This window comes from Vicugna pacos, chromosome 1 (assembly GCF_048564905.1).
Source record: "Vicugna pacos chromosome 1, VicPac4, whole genome shotgun sequence".
NCBI classification, from domain to species: domain Eukaryota; kingdom Metazoa; phylum Chordata; class Mammalia; order Artiodactyla; family Camelidae; genus Vicugna; species Vicugna pacos.
The window spans coordinates 61648479-61667812 of NC_132987.1; the positions used below are offsets into that span (position 1 = coordinate 61648479).

General features: G+C 43.5%; 2 protein-coding genes and 1 long non-coding RNA gene across 7 annotated transcripts in view; 2 read left to right on the forward strand and 1 right to left on the reverse strand.

Moving 5' to 3' along the window:
* LOC140696973 (uncharacterized) overlaps window positions 1-19334 on the forward strand; it is a 277558-nt gene that overhangs the window by 166920 nt on the left and 91304 nt on the right. The gene's annotated exons all lie outside the window — the stretch shown is intronic.
* LOC140696930 (uncharacterized) overlaps window positions 49-19334 on the forward strand; it is a 19942-nt gene continuing 656 nt past the window's right edge. Inside the window, exons 1-5 of one of the 5 annotated variants that reach the window (XR_012073623.1) lie at window positions 53-330; window positions 2970-3179; window positions 3266-3404; window positions 3785-3875; window positions 7349-8366. This is a non-coding gene — a long non-coding RNA (uncharacterized lncRNA). Of the gene's footprint in view, window positions 331-403; window positions 1163-1214; window positions 1492-2969; window positions 3180-3265; window positions 3405-3784; window positions 3876-7348; window positions 8367-19334 lie in introns of those variants that run through there. The other 4 variants (XR_012073620.1, XR_012073618.1, XR_012073625.1 and 1 more) reach the window with 4 other exon arrangements.
* Window positions 17450-19334, reverse strand: part of APOD (apolipoprotein D) — a 15170-nt gene continuing 13285 nt past the window's right edge. Inside the window, exon 5 of the mRNA XM_072963065.1 lies at window positions 17450-17932. Coding sequence (XP_072819166.1) covers window positions 17697-17932 — 236 coding nt within the window. The 3' untranslated portion in view covers window positions 17450-17696. The remainder of the gene's footprint in view (window positions 17933-19334) is intronic.

Below are 19334 nucleotides of genomic sequence, written 5' to 3' on the forward strand. Positions count from 1 at the left end.
GATATCTAGGGCGGGGCGGGGCGGGGCGAGAACAATGCCAACCTCCTCGCCCCGCCCCCACCCGGCCCTCTCGGTGGGCTCTGCTGCAGCGGCTTGGGTTCAGCTGTTTCAGAGAGCCTTCACAGAGGTTCCTGGCTTGCCTTTGTGCGGTGTGATACATCTCTCCAAGCACCCTCACTCACCACTTCATGAGCTTCATATTGTTATTTATGTATTTTATAAATCTGAAAATCGAGGCTCAAACGTGACATCATTCCCCAAAGATATTAACTGACTTTCAGAGAAATGAAGTATGTCTCTTCTTTCCTTGCATTTAACCAACATGAAAAGGTTAGTTCTCCACTATAAAATCATGAAATATCGCATTGGAATGGTCCTCAGAGACCTATTATGAAATCATAGAATATTGACTTTTATGAAATCATAGACTATCAGTACTGAAATAGTTTTATTTTTACCGCTGGAGAAGCTGAAGGAGAGAAAGAGGAAGTGACACGACCCCCATTGTCACACAGCCCATCCATAGCGTGTGGCCATAGAGCTTCAGACTTCTGCTTCTAGTCTGATGTTTCCCCATTTTTTACTGCATTCTACCTGTGTTGGTAATCCATGGAAGATGTTCTCGGCAGAAGTTCCTAGATTTGTGGTTTATAATCTGTCTCCCCTCAAATCTGGAGCTTCAGACTTCTGCTTCTAGTCTGATGTTTCCCCATTTTTTACTGCATTCTACCTGTGTTGGTAATCCATGGAAGATGTTCTCAGCAGAAGTTCCTAGATTTGTGGTTTATAATCTGTCTCCCCTCAAATCTAGGGAACTCACTTAGGGTAACCAGCCGTCCAACACTGGGTTAAATAGGCCAGAAGCCTTGGGGACTGTCTAGGTCTTTGTAATATAAGTCCCAGAGGAGAAAAACAAAAACCAAAACCCTCCTGTGGATGTTGTGAGAAGTGGATTCTATGAGCACAGGAAAGGGCAGGACTTGGATGCCCTGGGAACAGTCTCAGAACTACGCTGTATCTAAAGTCAAGCTAGGGAGTGGAGTGCTAGCAGAGGGAGTGGTGCCTAGCCAGCCGCCCAGCCTCTCTCCATGCAGCACCATCACTGGAGTTGTACAGATGGGAAAAGTGGAGGTCTCAGAGATCAAGCAAGTTGCCTCCTGTTGTGAGTTGAATTATGTCCTCCTAAAAATGAGATTGCCATCCTAACCCCTAGTACCTCAGAATATAACCTTATTTGGAAATAGAGTCGTTGTAGATCTAATTAGTTAAATTAATATGAGGTCATACTGGAGTAGGCCCCTAATCCAATATGAGTGGTGACCCTATAAGAAGGCTGTGTGAAGACAGGGGATTGGAGTGATGCATCTAAAGCCCAGGACTGCCTAAGGCTACCCAAAGCTGGGAGAGGCATGGAAAAGATTCTTCTTCAGGGCTCTCAGAAGGAACCAACCCTGCTGACACCTTGATTGTGGACTTCAAGTCTCTAGAACTGTGAGACATTAAACTTCTGTTCTTTAAAGCCACCCCATTTATCATGCTTTGTTATGGCAGCTATATACACCTCTCCTGTCCCACTTCCACCCTTAGTCCTCAACTCCCTCATCACCAGGCTCTTTCCCACCACCCTTTCCTGGATCAGACCTCCTCATCCTCATGACAGGCCAGGCAGGGCAGACTAGTCCCTTCAGAATTGCTGCCACCTGTGGGCCAGCCCCCTGTGGATTCACAGACTACTAGGTCTGGAGGGGATCTTGTCAATCCCACCAGATAGCTATCCAGCCAACAACTCCAGTGGCCAGGAGCTCACCAGCCCCACAACACAGCTCATTTTATCTTTGAACAGTTCTAACTCAGAAAGTTCTTCCCCAGACTGAGCTGGTTTCCAGCAACGTCTGGCCACTGGTGTAGAGGGTAGGAGGAGAGAAAGTGGATGTACTTTATCTTACCCTAATGGCAGTGATCTCCCTCAAGTCTCCTATTTCTGGGCCCCAAATCTCCTCCCCCTTAACACAGCCTCTGTGCCTTGAGAAGTAACACTCAGTTCATTGCTTTAGAACTCTGCCCCTCAGGAATGGCTGCAGGACTCCTGAAAACTATTCTGTTTTTATTGCCTGGCCCCGAGCCTGTAGCTGAGTTCCCGGCATGGAGCTGGGCCTCAGTAAAGGAATGATAGCTGACTGGAGACAATGGAGAGGGCAGTGAGCAGGAAGGGCAGGAGGCAACAACATTGCTGGTCAGAGCTGCATGTGTTCCGCAGAGACCTCCCCAGACAGAGACCTCACAGCCACCCTTGGCACCTCTCTCTCCCGGCCCTACCTCTCTGCCTAGCTACAAATCTTCCACTGCCCATTACGTCTGACACAACACCCTGACAGCCCCACCAGGCCTCTGGGTTCTCACTGAGGGGAAAACTGGATGGCCACCTCCCTTCCTGAGTTCTTTCCATCCGAGTGTCCAATACCTGCATTGCCACTTCTACCCTGTCAGCAGGAACCCAGGTCAGTGATGGTAATCCTGTTTTCAAGGGAATACACAAAACTTCCCTTGATGTTCTAAATTATTGGGCAGATTTGCTTCCTTCCTGCTTGGGCCTGGCAGTCATCTCCTGGACCTGACTGTGACTGGGCCCTAAATTAAACACTGCCTTGCTTTAAGACACTCTGATGAAAAGGGCTACTGCAGTATGACATAATGTGTTTTATTACAGTTAATAAAATAAAAAGCACTGGAACAGGAAGTGATAAAGTATTCTCTGAAGAATCTTGAAAAAAAGTTTCCATCATCAAAAGTCAAGCTTTTGCCTCTTGTAATATTTCTTCCACTCCCAAACCCACTAAAAGTGAATAGATGTGAAGAGGACTTTCTCAGTGTGTAAAAAAGTAAAGAAATATTAGTTTGCCTGCAAAATTATGAGTGCTGGTACAGTTTTTTCTTATATTTTAGAATAATTGAACCACTTTTCTCCTTAGTGTGGCCCAAAGAAGATTTCCAAATGCTTCTAAAGAGAGCTCCCCTTCCATGCCTGCGCAGAGATCCTCTCTTATAGGAAGTCATGTGAACCAAACAAAGCAAGCACTGAATTGGGCTGTATTTGTGCTAAATTTCCTGTGTGTCGAGGGTTTTGCTGCCAATAGAGGGACTATTGATGGAAACTTCCATTCTGCTGTCAGTTTCTGGAGGTAGCTGTTGAGCTCAAGACTCATTTATTTAAAAATGTAAACATGTTTAAGAATTATCTGACAATTATTTCTTCTCTCTTTTGAAGACTGGTCGCCTGATTCAATGCTATGTGTAGGGAGAAAGAGGAGACACACTGAATGTACTGTCCAGTTGGCTCTCTGCTCGTTGGAATAGGCTACCAAGGCCAACACCACTTGGTTTCTCACCAAGAACAGAATTCCAAGGTGAGAAATGGCCTCCACAGCTGACCTGTCTAAATCACTGAGCAGTGCTCACTGAGCTGAGAAGTGATAGTGCTCACCCCCAACCTCTGGAAAAATACGCAAAGGTTGGAATTTAGGGACCACTGAGTCAACAACAGCTCTTTGCTTGCCAAGAATAGCCATTGCTTTTTTCCTTTTCAGGTAATCCCTCCATGGGACAAGAAAAATCACAGATTTTATAGTACACGGTATAAATTAATGGTAGCAGGAGCAAGATTATTTTTTAAAAAATACAGAAGTATTAAAAAGAGAGAGAAAGCTAAGAACAAAAATTAATCATTTTCTGCTTGAAAAAAATGGCTTTGATTTGCAACTCATCACCATTTCTCTTCTCTTCAAAGATATCTACCAAAAGAATTCCTTATGCTCACCACAGAACGTTGCCAAAGTACTTTTCTGAGAAAACCCACAGAGTACAGAGACACCTGTCAGGTATACAAAGTCTTCATTTAAAGTTCCTAGACGTTTCCTGACCCTTTAAATAGTTAAATTGAGGAAATCTAGAGAAGTACTTCTTATTTTTTTCAAAACCTTTCAGGTAAAAAATGGAAAGAAAAAAGAAAGCAGGATAAGTAGTGTGAAGAGCTTTGGAATGGTAATAGGTAATGTGAATTATTTTCTTGGCTAAGCTACAAATTTGTCTAGTGCCTGCCAGAAATCTCTTGTTTTTTTTTTTTTTTTGTGACTGTAAACTTTGCGTAAGTGTCAACTGGCCCGGCTTGTGAATTATTACTAGTCAGCAAGCAATGCCATATATGATAGTTTCATTGTGCTAATATTGCCAGATTCTATTGCATTTTGTTATTCTGTGAACTCGTAACAGAATAAAGAGCATAGACTTTGTTCAGAATACGTGTTGTTAGTATAAATACTTCATGAAAAACCCTAAATATATTTTGAAGTCTATAGTCATTATTAACAACAGGAAGACTTCTTACTTTAATAACTGTATTTATGCTTGCATGCATTTATCCTACTTTGAAATTTCTCAATTATATAATATTATTTTTATTTGACTGTTGTAACAGTCTCTAGATTGGTCTAGGGACCAATCTCCATTTTCCTTACTGTCTATTTGTCTTCATGCTACTCTCATACTAAAAAACTAAATTGAGTTATGTAATAAAATAGTTTATAAAATCAACTCTGCTTTGCCAGATGCAGTGTTAGGCACAGGGTGAACAATTCATTAGACCCTTCCTCCCTTTGTCTTTTACTCAAGGAGCTCAGTCTTCAGTGGCTGCTCATTGCATAGGATAAAGTCCAAACTCCTCAGGCCTTCACAATCTGGCCCCATCTCTTTTTCTAGGCTCCCTGTCTTTTCACATCCACTTTCTTTCTCCCTTAAGGTTCTTAAGACCAGTCCCACCATCATTCTCAAGGTGCCAGAGTAAAACTGCAGGCAGTGAGTCAAATCTATTTCACCTGCCTTCACTAATCAAGGTCGTTTTAAGACTCACACGTCCTCCAAGCAGCATGTAGCCTAAACAATAAAATGTTTGCCTGAGTTGTTTTCTAGGAACTTGAAGTCTGCTGTGTCTAGTTTGAGCTGAGCTGGTTGAGACTGGATAAGACCAATGACCCTCCAACTGGGCATCTGAGAATGTCTGCTCTCTGACTTTCTTTTCTTTTTTTAAATTGAAGTATGCTCAGTGACTTTTTGACATCAGATGGCCCAAAACTCCACCCTCAGATTGTGCTAAGTGCATCCGTTTTTGAATGTGCAGATGCCTGTAGCTTAGTTACAGCTGTGCAGAACGGTGATTACCTCACCTTTTCCCAGTCACCTTTCCCCACACCCCCCACGCTTCGGACGGCCCTGCTGCTTTATCCCATAAATACCCTATGCCCTGAGGTTTCAGAAGGTGGATTTGAGACTTATTCTCCTGTCCTCTCTTGGCTGCCTGGCAGATAAACCCTCTGTGCTGCAAAACTTGGCGTCTCAGTGTTTTGGCTTGCTGCGCTTGAGGGAAAACAAACCTGGTTGGGTAACAAGAGCACCCCATGTTCCTTCACTTTTTCATGCTTTGCTAATTTGTGTGAAATGCCGTCCCCCATTCTCGCCCTGGAATTACCCTTGTTCAAAGGTCACCTTCTTCGTACTCCGCTCAGGCAGAGTTAGTCTTTGCTTCCACCAGGGTCCTGGGGAACTGTTTGCATTCCTCTGTCTCCTGGTGTCATAATTCTCCCAGTGTCTGTCTCTCCCACGGTGGCCTCTTTGGGAGCAGGTGCATTTCTCCTCTCATCGCCCCAACCACATAACTTAATGAATGCGATGTCTGTCCCTGAGAAGCCCTTGATAAGTGTTGGTCGAATCAGTGAATAAGTAACAAATGGTTCTGAAATCCCCATACCTCCAATGATAGTTCCCTTAAAGACATCAATTTCTTGGAAAACTATCTGATTATGTATCTTGTTCTACATGGCAGAGTCAGGTATTAACTAGCTATAATGCTGGAAAGGAAATAGTAGAAATAAGAAAGCCTGCTGAATAAAGCCAAGAAGGTATTCATGGGGGAAGCCGTCAACAATGGTCATTGAGAAATCTTCACTGAGGGCTTGTTATGGGCCAGGCCCTTTTCTAGGTACCACCGATTGCTTGGTTTTCATAAATTGAACTACAGCAGCCATTTTCTTTCATCTTAGGTTCAAATCCCTTTCAGAAATAAAATTCTTTGTTCTCTCTCACACATATACCACATCCAGTTTTAATTAGGTGTCTCTGAGTGTTGGGTCTGTTCTGAGAGCAAAGTCGCTGTTTTCACAAAGGTGTGGCTTCCTGTCTGTCATCAGATGTTCTTGCGAAATGGGCCTGTGCTCTGGATGTAGGATCCCTGACCTTCTGCATTCTCCTGGGGCTAAGGCAGTGGGGGGAACCTCATTAGGAATCACAAAGCTCTCACAAGAGCAACTGGTGTCTAGACAGGCAGTCAGGGGAGAGCAGAGTAGGGGAGACTGCAAGAAAAGCTCATGCTTGGGAAACCAGCAGCGGGGGTGGGTGGTTTCAGTGCAAACGTTCTCATTTGTGAAACATAAAACAGGAAATGCTGAAGCTTTCCAATGATCTTTAAAAAAAAAAAAAAAAAAAAAAAAAAAAACTCCTGTCAAGCACTTTCTAGGTTATAAAGGAATTTTTTCCTCACATTTTCTCATATATGGGGTTTTCTCGCCAGCATCTTGAACTGAATTGAACTAAAAATGAAGCCAATGTGAATACTAGCTTTGTCTTCAGAATTTTTTTTAAACTGTGACATCTATACTGTTATGTTGTAGGTAACTAACTAGAATGTCCTTTCTAATTGCCTGTCGTTAATGGTTTACCTCTTGGAAACACAGCTGTGCCCAAGATCGGCCCTTAGACATTAATTTTATCTTAATTTTATGAAGGTCCACTCTACCCCTAATACTCCAACACTCTTCCACTGCTCAGATGTGCTTGTCAGAGAGTCCAGAAGTACATTTGATTCTGTGCTAAGATGGCTGTGGTGCAGGGATTGTGGAACTTTACAGGTGACTATAGCTGAAACTCATTTTGATCTTGATAGCTTATATAGCTTATATTCCTCCATATAGGAATCAATGAATTAAGGCTGCAGGATAAAGTCCCTCCAACTTCTTCAGGGTCAGAGAGAATGCAGAAACATGTCAACTGCTTTTGTTTCAAGTTTCTTCTTCCTCAGTCGAGGAACATAGAAATAAAGAAAATTTATACAGAGTGGGCAGTAGTAAAGTCTTCTGCTTAATCAAGCTAGCATACTTAGTAAATGTAAGATTATACTTTTTTAAGGATTGGAATATAATAAAATTAAGTCAATGCTAAAATAACTCTAAGCAGAATTTAGCACAAATGTCTTTTGCTCCCCTCTTGCCCCATAAGCATTAAACTCCATTTTCAATCTTTTCAGGCTCTGGACCTGACGAAGCCCTTTCTTCCTCGGACCACTGCTTCTAGGAGCCAACTAGGCTAGCCGTGCTTCTCTCCCAGCTCAGGCAGCTTCCAGAGTTCAGATAGCACAAAGGACATGCTCTTTCACACCTAAGGCCAGCTCTGCCCACTAGGTCTCCCAACCCTGTCACCCTCAGCATCCCTGGCCATGCAGCCTCTTTCCCCACTGTCATCTTCAGGCTTCTCAGTGCTCATTCTCCTTCTCGGCACTTTCTGCTGGGCACTCCAGCCTCCATTCCTCACAAACTGCTCAGAATATTCGATAACCAAAATGGTGTGGGCTGGCCCCAGCAAGGCAGAAAGAAGAATGGCCATCATGCAGATGTGGACCCATGTCATTCTTGGAGGTCCCTGCTGTACCAAGTGTTCTTTCTTTAGTTTCTGGGCTCACTGGGGGGACCTAAGGATGGCCAAGCATTGAGGAATGCTCTGGAGGCTCAGAAGAGTGGCTGCTTATTAAGAGGTACCATGGTGATGGCGTACACCTGGGTATCAGCCTGTCTGAGGCCGAGACTCCAAAAGCCTTCCCAGAACGTTGCCTACATTTCTCACCCTAACAGAATTCTGGTTTTTCTCTCCCCTGCAGCTCTTACAAATCACGGCTAGAAGTTCACGCAGGTGCCGTGGAGCTCGGAGCAGGGAGGGGCGGGCTCTCTCCTTGATTCTCATGGCTGCTTCCTTCCTCATCACTGCCCCCACGCTGACCCACCCCCAAGGTAAAAACTCCTTCTGGAAGCTCAGATCCGCTACTCTGTATCCCTGTCTGCCTCTTTCCGTTGCTGCCATCTTCTAAGCTCCTGCCAATCTCCACATTGCACCAAGAACTTTGGCTCATTTTTCTCTCATATAAGAAACATATATTATTAAGCATCCATTCACTGTGCCAGTGTGCTGTATATACAAAAATGTGTAAGACGTGACTCTTGTCCTTAAAGATAAACTGATAGTTTAAACAATAAATACAAAACAAAAACTCACCAGACTAGATGGTAAATGCCTGAATACTTACAGCATTCTTAAGTATGGAACATGGGCACATGGAGATGGTTGGTGTATTAGTTTTCTGTGGCCGCTCTAACAAAGTACTACCAAGCAGATTAGAACAGCAGAAATTTATTCTCTCACAGTTGTAGAGGTTAGTAGCCCAAAATCAAGCTTTCAGCAGGGCCGTGCTCCCTCTGTGACTCTGGGTAGACTCCATCCCTGGCTCCTTTTAGCTTCTGGTGGTGGCTGGCAATCCCTGACCTTCCTTGACGGCTGCTGCATCATTCTAATCTCTGCCTCTTTTGTCACATGTGGTTCTCCCCATGAATTTCTGTCTTCATGTGGCATTTTTCTTCTTATAAGGACAGCAGTCATACTGGATTAGGGTCCACCCTGATAACCTCATCTTAATTTGATTAAATCTGCAAAGACCCTATTTTCAAATACACTTACATTCACAGGTACTAAGAGTTAGGATGTCAACATTATCTTTTTGGGGGACACAATTCAACCCACAACAGTTGGGTAGGAAGGAAAGCAAGGGAAGGGCCAGAGAAGGCTGGCTAGACAGCATTGGTGAGCTGGAAAGTTGGAGTCATCCAGGTAGAGCAGGAGAGGGAGACAGTGTCATGTCATCTGCAGCGATGTGTACAAAGGGCCTGAGGCCTGAGAGGATGGCATCTTTGGGAAACTGCAAGTGGTTCAGTCTGGCAGGTGTAAAAGATCTATGCTCAGTAGTGGCAAGAAAGAATCCTAACGTGTCAGGAAGCAGATCATGAATCTAGTTATCTTCCCGCACAAACATGCCTTCATGTCTTCGTTCTCCCTCTTTGGCTCCTGGTACCCACCTATCTGAGACTCCTACTTCCCACATCCAGTCGGTCCTTAAGTCCACCTGTTTCTGCCTCCTAAGAACCTCTGAAATCTGCCTTCTTCCCATTCCCACTGTGTTTGTTCACGCCCGTCTCATCACACACATTAGTGCAACAGCCGCCTCACAGACACTCCCAGTTTCACTCTCCATCTTTCTTTGCTGCCAGAGACATCACTCAGCTCAGGACAGTGCCCTTCCCAGGGTGGAAGGTGTCTGGGCAGGTGGTAGGTAGATGCCCACTGCATCATGAATGAGGTGGCTTTAACCTGCTGCCTGAATTTCACCAACTACTTCCTCTTCAGACCCTGGCATCCCCTGCAGCCAACTGAAGGCAGAGCACCTGCTTCCCAGAGGACTCCAGCCTCTGATCTGCTCTTTAGGGACTTTTTTCACTGTGAATTAATAAGTTGGTATTCTGATTTTATTTTTAAAATGCAAGTTAAATTAGTTCCTCGATTTAAATCCTTCAATCACTCCCCTTCTTCTTCAGACTGAAATCTGAACTCCTTGTTATGATTTACAAGGTTGGGGAATCTGCCCTCGGCCACTTCCTTAGCTTCATGTTCCACTGCTCCTGCAGACCCTGGACTGAATTCTTTGAGTTCTCTTGTGTGACAGTCTTTCTTCTGCCTGGGAGGCCGCCTCCTCACCCTTCTATTTCTGGCTAACTTCAGCTTGTTCCTCCATCTGCAGATCAGGATTTGCTCCTGAGTGAAACTTTCCCTGACTCTTCAAACCAGGGTCAGGTGACTGTCCTTGGTGCTCTTATACTGCCCAGTTCTAACCTTAATTACAGGTCCTGATCCTACATGGCCTCTGAATCCTACATTACTTTTTTCGCTTGTCTTTCCCTCTAGACTGTGAGCAACTCAAGCAAGTTCCAGGTCAATTCTCCTAAAAGCAGTGTAGCCAAAGCACTGCCCTTTTGGCATCTGTAGAGGTAGCCTGTTTTTTTTTCCCCCTAATTTTTGGCAATTTTGTTTTGCTTTTTCTTAATGGAATTGCTGGATTTCCACAGTCATTAGATGTAGGCACTAACACAGCCCCCTTCAAACAGGTAACGTTGGCAGTTATCCACGATGGAGGTTGAACAGCAAAGCTGGATTGAGGTGAGGATGGAGCAATTTGCAGGCAGCTGGAAGCAGCTATGGATGAGATGTGGAGTTTTATTTTGTTTTTTTTTTAAATGGGGACTGAACCCAGGACTTCATGCATGCTAAGCATGCACTCTACCGTTGAGCTCTACGCTCCCCGCTGAGATGTAGAGATTATACAGACTCTGAAGACTGTTGTCTGTAAGTAGGTCCCAGTTGTAAATACTTGAAATAACTTGCTTCCCGTCGCCCATAATATTTTATACAAGTTAGTTTTTATAATTTGTAGTATTTATAATTAGCACTTCAGAATCCAGAATATGATTTAGCAATTTTAAGATCTTGATTCATGGTAAATAAAAGAGAAAGAACAGCCACAAGGGAACTAACAGCATCCTTCATAAAATGTTGAAAATTTGAAATACTAAGTCTGAGGTGCTTTTGGTCAAAGTACTTTAAAAAGTCCTTCAAATGCCAAAAAGATAGGCATAACGACCAGAATGGATAAAATAAAAAAGGACTTTAAAAGAGATTGACTTTTGAGGCAGGCTCCACACCAATCGTGTGTTAACTTTAGTCCTCTGTACTAGAAGTGGGGGGTGCAAAAATGAAGGGCAGCGTTCCCACCCTAAGGTCCTCATCATCTAGTGCGAAAGATTGTCTGGCCAACCAACAGCTAAGAGTGAAGGAAATAATTTAGAATTGACATATTGGATTTGTCTTTGGAGGCAATAATTCTAAGAACAAGAAGAGCTGCCTTCCTGCCAAAGCTAATATGTGAGCTGTCGGCATTCTTAGGCATAACTGAAATAATGAGTCAAACCAGTTCTCAGAGCAGAGAACTGAAAACATTGCCCAGGTTACTAGTCACTGTCCCTCGGGCAGGAAACTATCATATTGTTTCTTGACTGTATTGAATCTGGTGGCCTAATATAATGTTTTCTGGGATGTTCTGTGGCTTCTGTTTTCACAAAGTGGCTCTACTACCTGAATAGTTTCCTTTCAGGGTTTTTTTTGTTGTTTTTTTTTTGCTTTTTAGTATTTTGAAATAATAATTTTTCTTCATTTTAAATTGCTTTGCTTTGTGATTTTTTTTTTCAGTTTTGCGTTTAACATTTATGATCATCATTGTGTATTGAATTGTCTCTGAAGAAGCCACCATTGGCTGTTCTTTGTGACTTTAAAGGAAGATGCCTTTCTTTAAGATGGTAGCAGAAGTCGTTGCTACAATGCTAGACATAATTAATGAAAGATATCGGTTAATGGTGAGGCTTGTTTGAGAGCTAAGAAAGATTCTCTAAGATAGGCTCTTTGGTAAATCACTCATCATCCTAGAGTCTCCCTTTACAGTGAGTGATTCTTTTTCTGTCGGTTGGCAGTGAACTCACTCATGAGAAGATATGGTACCTCAGGGCTTTTATTTGTTTGTCCTTTCAATGACAGTGATACTTTCCTATTATAATTCAAAACATGTTTCAGAATGGGTGACATTTTCAAAGAGAAAGAAAGAAAGGATGAATGAGCTGGGGTACACTTTCTGTAACATACAAAGGGAAAATGAGAACTGGATACAGAAAGCATTCACACTTAGTATGAAATTAGTAGTTCCTCAATCAATGCATTAAGTACATGCAATCAGCATTTGTCCCTCAAATCAGAAGGAGACAGCAGAGTCTCATGGGAGGGTGGGTATTAGAAGCTCCTGTTCTTCATGCTTCCTGTGCTGCCCTTGTCCAGATGGCTCTAGATGCTGGGAAGTTCTCATGAAGCCAGTCAGTCCCCTGCTCCCTGGTAGAGTTGCCCCTTAGCCATACGAAACCATATTCCTAATGCTAAAAATAACCAGAGTCTGAGTCCAAGACTTCCTTGTTGACATCTCATGTGTCCTGCTCTCACTCATCTCTAATAACATAGAGTGTCACCGGGCTTAGCCAAAACTGCTCCTTGCTAGTTATTCCTTGACTATAACCTCCTACGTAGACGTTATCGACTTGTCAAATGTAACACTGACTTTGTACCACAGATTTTTGTCTCATGGAGACAAACACGTTTTTCTCATAGGAGGTGTCTTGTTGTTTTCTGAGGAAGGAGGAACTGAATGAGGTAAATATCCCAAAATATCCTATGAGTGAATTACTTCTCTGAGAGAAATTAGTGTCCAAGTTCAAGTCATAACTGTAACTGGCCACATAGTTCTGTTCAAGTCATTTCACTTTACTGGGCATCAGTTTCTCCATTTGGAAGATGAATGTGCACATGAGGGGAATGATATTCCTGTGGGAAATTGTGGGAATGGAGCAGAAACAGCAAACTGAGAAGCCATCTTAATAAGTCAAAGCACATAAATATAATATATTTATATTTATTTGGGTTTTGTTTTCACTTTCATGATTGGATCTTTCTGGGTCCTAGGGCATTTTTCAGCCTCCGAATTCATTCATTCATTCAATAAAAATGTATTGAGAGTCTACTGTGTGTCAAGCATTATCTTAAGTTCTGAGGATACAAGAATGTACAAAAAAGCAAGGTTCCTGTTTTCAGAGAGCCTACATTGTAGTGATATGAATAGACAATAAATACATAAGTAAATAAGTAAACAAGATAATTACAGATTCTGAAAAATGATAAGAAAGAAATTTTAAAATGCATAAGGGGATGAATGGTAATTGGGGCAATCACTTTGAGGTAGATGCCTGTAGAGATACCATCTGAGCTGCGAAATGAATGCCAAAATGAAATGCCAACAGCTTTAGTTTCTATGTCTGCCAAGGTAGAGAGGTTATTCATACTAGTAAATCCTAGGTGCAAAAATGACCCATCTAGACTGTTTCCCACGCGCAGATCATGTTGTCGACAAAATGCCCTTAGGCAGAAGGCCAGAGATGGCAGCCTCAATTTCATTGACTTCCATAGCATCCTCCAGTAGGGTTGGTCCTGGTCATTACCAACCACTCCCTCATTTGGGAAGGGTAGACAGGGGGAGGCCTCTGACTCTAGTGCAGGCCCTGACCTCACCCGTCCTGCTCCACCTAGGCTGCAGGCGGAAAATGAACATGTGCTTAGTCACAGCTGAACTGTGCTGACAAAGGAGTACCACCTGCTTTTTCCTGAACTGCCCATTCTGGCCAGGGAGCTCCTGAGCCCATTTGTCACCTCCTGGGGACAGAGCAGGCTCACAGAGCACTGGCAGCTCTTTTGACCTGGGAAGGGTTGGATTAAAAGCAGGTGGAGCTGGTGGCTGCCTATGTCATATGAGTGGAATTTTTCTCCCCTGACCTGTCTCAATGCTTGAAATTCTACTACTAGAAGTTAGCGTCCAATCCACTCAGCTTTATAAACTTTTTTTTCTTTTGGTTTGTTTTTTAGACTTCAGGACTCTGAAGATTAAGTTTTTGGAGGAAGGGGGGTCATTCTTTAAATATTTTTATATCTTAAAAGAGAATCACAAAAATTCTAAAAATGAGAGGAATCCACTTACAGGTGTTATACGCTGGATCTCAGCCAGAATTGCTCCAGCTCTAAAATGACAAATTCATACCCCCTACTCTTAGAGCGTGACTCCTAGTCTTCTAAGCATCCCACTGAGTCATTCCCATTACAATTGCTCTTCAGCCTCCCAGAGAGCTCTCAACGAGAGGTTCACGGTCTGTGTCTGATGAAAGACACATGTGCAGATAACCGTAACTCAAGGTAGAGAGCCATGAGTCTTTGTCTATTTCCCACCATTCAGCTTCAGAAAAAAAAATCATTGTGGCAGCTGAAAATGTGCCCCCTCCCAAAGATATCAGGTCCTAATCCCTGAAACCTGTAAATGTTAAATCTGGAAAAAGGGATCTTTGCTGATGTGATTAAGGGTCTTGAGATGGGGAGGTTAGCCTGGATTATCCAGATGAGCCCTAAATGCCATGGCAAGTGGACTATAAGAGGGAGGCAGAGGAAGATGTCACCCACACACACCCCTGTGCACAAGAAGACAGAGTAGAAAGAGAGTTGAAAATTGGAATGACGTGGCCACAAACCAAGGAATGCTGGCAGCCCCCAGAAGCTGGAAGAGGTGAGGAACAGATTCTCCCCTAGAGCCTGCAGAGGCCATCGTCTCAAATGAAATGGGAGTGTGGTGGGATGGGAGTTCAGTTCAGAAAGGTCTGGAAGCCTGAGGTAACTGTTGTAAGGAGCAGCCTATTTCTTTGGGGCTTGGCACTCGACTTGCCAGAGGGCCAGGCTGAACTAGAAGGAAGTTTTAGGATCTAAAGTTTTAGGGCTTACACTACAAAGCAGAACTAAAAGAGGGAAGAAAAATCACTCTGTAATCCCACCATTCTAACACATTAATTGCTGTCATTTCTCTTTTCACTTTTACTCCTTGATTTTTTATGCCATCATTTTATGTAACTACAAGTACAACTTAGGTACAGTGCTGCCTTCTTTTTTTAACTCAGCATTATATTGTGAACACTTTTGTCTTAGGGCTATTTTAGGTTGCAAGGAACAATCACTAAGTCAAGTTAAATTACCTCAGAATAAAGGATTGTGTGTGTGTGTGTGTGTGTAGGTATGTGTGTAGGGGTGTAGGGGTATGTGTGTGTGTGTGTGTGTGTGTGTATGTAACTAATCTTACAGAAATCCAAGGACAGCCACCTAAGACAGCTAAGCTGCACAGGAATTTGGAGCTAGGACACGGAAAGCCATCAGCTACTGAGGCTGCTGTGTCAGGGGTCTTGGGTAAGGTCTCTGCTTATCTTTGCATTTCTGTTCTGCCCTCTCACAGTTCAGCTGTGCATCGCCAAAAATGGCCAGCCCAAACTAAATGACCTCACAATCATGTAGAGTTTTCAATTATCCTCTCTCCAGACCTCTTACTGTCAAATTCTGATTAGATTGGCCTAATTTATCTTTTCCATTCAGGTGGGCCACAAAAATCAGAGGCTTCTGTTCAGCCTGGGTGGGCTGTCATTAGCTCAAGCGGACAAACCTTGGTCCTATCAGATGTAGCTGGGTAGGCAGAGCATGTGCTCCAGAATCTCTCTGCAGGCAGCGAGGCCATATGCAGGGACCCCTCTTCTTCCTTCATCCCCTTCCCTGGACTAGTGGTGACTATGGGTGGGTAGGCACCAGCTCCTGTGTGGCTTCCTAGTTTTCACAACAATGGGTTTTAATGAGTACACCATATTATGTCAAGTGGCTCTTCCAAAATCTATGATCTCATTCCTCTGCTGTTGGTTTTGATTGAGCTCCTTTCAGTTTGGGGGCTGCTACAAGTAAAAGTATGATGAACATTTTAATACACACATCTCCCCTTTGATCTGGACAATATAAAATAATCTTTAAATTACATAGATTGTATTTTCTGAACACCTTCAGGATATAAAACATAACCTTGCATTTTGTTTGTTAGTTTGTTTAAAAAATGTCTGTACCCGCTAGAGATTTATCCTTAGGTAGTTAATGGGCAAAATAATAGGATGTGATTTTAGGATTTGCTTCAAAACACTCTAAGAAAAAAAACTGGGAGCGGGTGGGAGATAGCCAACGCAAGATTGGTGAACTATTGATGACTGTTGGAGCTGCTGATGGGTACCTGGGGTTCACTTATTTATGGCCACAGGGGGATTGACCACCATCTCTATTTTGCTGTTTACTTCCCACTTCTGTTCTCTTCCTCTCCCTTCTGGACTTTTTTGTTGTTTTCCCACGTATTTCACCTAGACACTTGGTGCCCTCATGCTGCCCTCTGGATTCCCCTCAATTTTTCTCAGATTCAATCACCTCTGACACCTGTTTCATAGTTTCCTTTTCCTTTACCAAAAACCTCAAGTCCATGCATCTATCCACCCATCCAGTAATTCATCCCGCAAGAAATCTGAGACTATGTATTGGGCAAGGCACTGTAAAAGGTGTCAGATATAGTCACATTCATTATTTGAGATGCCATAAATAGCTGTTAAGAGAAACACAGTAATAACTTATTTCGTGCCATGAGACACGAGATAGATAGGCAGCTTAATACTCTTGGGAAGAACTGTATTTAGAAGAGGAGCCAAGTGCCCTCTGGTGGAGGGGACAGCGGCTGAGCTGGGAGGAGAGGGCCTCCTCCAATTCCTACCTCCTCCTCACCGCCTTTTTGTCCAGCCTTTAGGAATTTCGAATTGCAAACTATATTTTGAGGTCATATTTATTTAGTAAAATGAAAATTATACATATTAAGGTTCTTGGAATTTTTGTAACCTTCAATATAAAGCATTGAAGAGTCTCAAATGCTCAAGGGAAATTAATATTTTATATTCATGCTGAAAATGCCCACATCTAATCAAATGCCTTAATTTTCTGTTCATTTCCCAAAACGTTAGTGGGTGATAAATGTTATATGAACTAAGTGCCATTGTAGGGTTTTTCTGATTTTAATAGTCACGATGTATTAAAAACAAAAAACAAAAAACCTCCAGGTGGTTCCTCACCTCCTGATGCTGGAACACCCAGCGGCATGACTGTACAACCTTGTGGGTATCTGGGCCTTGCAGGGGCTAAGGCCTTCTTGGAGCTCCCACAGCTCCCTCCACACGACTCTACCTTTGCACCCCTCAGCTTGGATTATAACTACATCTTTACTTGTGAGTCTCCCTCACGAGTCTGTGAGCTTCTGTGGGAGGACAGGGATTCTGTATTTCCAAGGCCTGGGAGGCAACTGGGTCCCAGTTAATATCAGTTGAATGAAAGACCATCAAAAATTATTTTCTTAAAAAAAATTCCTGTAACTTCTCCCTCATAGATTCTTTTCTTCCTTGCCAGACCCCAAAATGGTCCCATTCTTTAGCCTGACTCTGATGTCCTCCTGAAGAGAAAGTAAATGCTTCCAGGAAATGGCCTGTCAGAGACTCCAAAACTCCAAATAATTCCTCCCTAAGGACTGCCTTCTGCAGGGTCGGGGCGCCTGGATTCAGGTCACCCAGAATACACCTTTGCCATCAGCTTTCCATTTCCAGGAAAAGGATTGTTACCTTTAAACTCAAACTGTTCAGTGCTTAGTTTTTTTCAACATAACTGCTTAAGGATTTCCAAACATAAGCTTATAATTACAAACCCAGAATAATTAGTCCGCTTTGGAATCTACTGTGAGTATAGCAGGTCAGCAACAAGTTTATTATCAGGCTTGCAAGGTAACAAGGTGGTGCATGGCTAAGTGTTTGGGCCCACATGCCTTGAGTTCCTCTTCACTAGCTTTTGTTGTCACATTTCCCTTCTGGTATTTGCGATGGTTTGCCATGATGGGTTGGGTTGTCTTTATGAGGGGTGGTGTAGGCGAAAAGCAAAGCAAAAGAAGGAACATGGAGTGAATGCAGCCTCCCTTTAGAGCCTGGTTACAGGGACTCGGGGCAATTCATCTGATCTGTGATAGTCATTTTCTCAATGTCAATGTTATTAGAGGTCAGGATATCTTTTAGATAGGTCACTGTTTCTGGAGGGAGGTAAGGGTTTCTTCCCAAGATCCAAACATGATCCATGTGAAAAAGCCAGATGATTGTGGTACAGGAGTACACGAGGGCGTAGTTCTCATAGTCGGTGGCCAGGACCCAGTATGGAGCTGACGGCATCACTGAGAAGCAGAGGAGGGCAGTATTAGGAGGGACCAGGGCAAAAGACACCTTCATCTCCAGGACCCTGGAAGCCAGGCTCTGCGGTCTGAGTTCTATATCAGTGGTTCTTAATTCTGGTTTCGTGTAGGAATCATACAGGAACTTTGGAAAATACTAGGTCCAACTCCCCACACCCACCGATTCCCAGATTCTGAACTGGAGATTGCTGGTACTTTTGAAAATTCCTCAGTGATTCTAATGAGGAGCTGGAGTTCAGAGCCATCATTCTGGATCCCCTCCCTGACCGCAGGTTGGCACCTTGAAACCAACAGTACCTGGGGCGTTTGGCTAGACCCCCTGGACGGACAGGCTGCACTTAGCACCAGTGCACATGGAGCCACCACTTAGCTAAGCAGTCAGGAGTGTGAGGTCCAGGACCCTAGGCTTTCTGAGTCTGTACCACTCATCTTCCTCTAGAACCCGCCTTAGGGAGGAGGTAGGAGCTACTGTTGGTTTGTTTGTTTTTCTTCTTGCGTGACCTTCAAAAATCCCTGCATTCTTAAGAATAAGGTATATCAGGTGGTAACAGGTTACAAACTCTTCCTCCCAAAGGGCCTATAAAGATTCACTGATTGACATCTGCATAGTGTTGAAAGCTCAACATTAGAATGGTCCTTAAGAAGAGAGATGGAGGATTTACCTTCTCTACCTGACTCCAGAAGTTTCCTCCGTGAACTTGACCTCCTCAGCCAAGGCCCAAGCCAAGTGTGTGGCTGACCCACATCAGCTCCATCTTAGGCCCGCAGTCCTACCCCCTCCCCTTTGTGTGTCACTGAACTTCAGCCTCCTCACAAGGAATGTGCCCAAGCCAGATAAGCCTCTTATCAACTTTCACTCTTGTCTTCATCTGATTTGAAATCTAGAAGAATGTCTTTGCTGACACAGATGGTTAATGGTCATGAGACCCCTGGGGAGGGGGAGGGGAGGAAAACCCCTCCGTTCCTGTAGGTGTGGACGTGCTTCTCCCTGGTAGTTAGATTCTGTTTTAGCTTTGGCCCCTTTAAGTCCCCCTGTACCCGTTTTGAATGTCTCTGATGGTCGTCCACCTGGTTCTGCTAGTATGTAAGTTACCCACGATAAACTTCATAATTGCACTTTCTGGAGTTGCCTGCTTTGTTTTTCAGTCTCAAAGATTATTTTCATTCAGAAGATATTATTCAATAACATCACCTCTGAACACCAAGGAAAATGCATTGCCCAGCTTGTGTAAGTTGAGAGAAAGATGGACCCAAATGAAACCCCAACAATGTAGCTAGAAAGTGGCAGAGCCAGGACTCAAACTTACCTTCACTTTTTTGTTGGTGGTGGTGGGAAGGCAATTAGGTTTATCTACTTTATTTTTTAATGGTGGTACTGGGGATT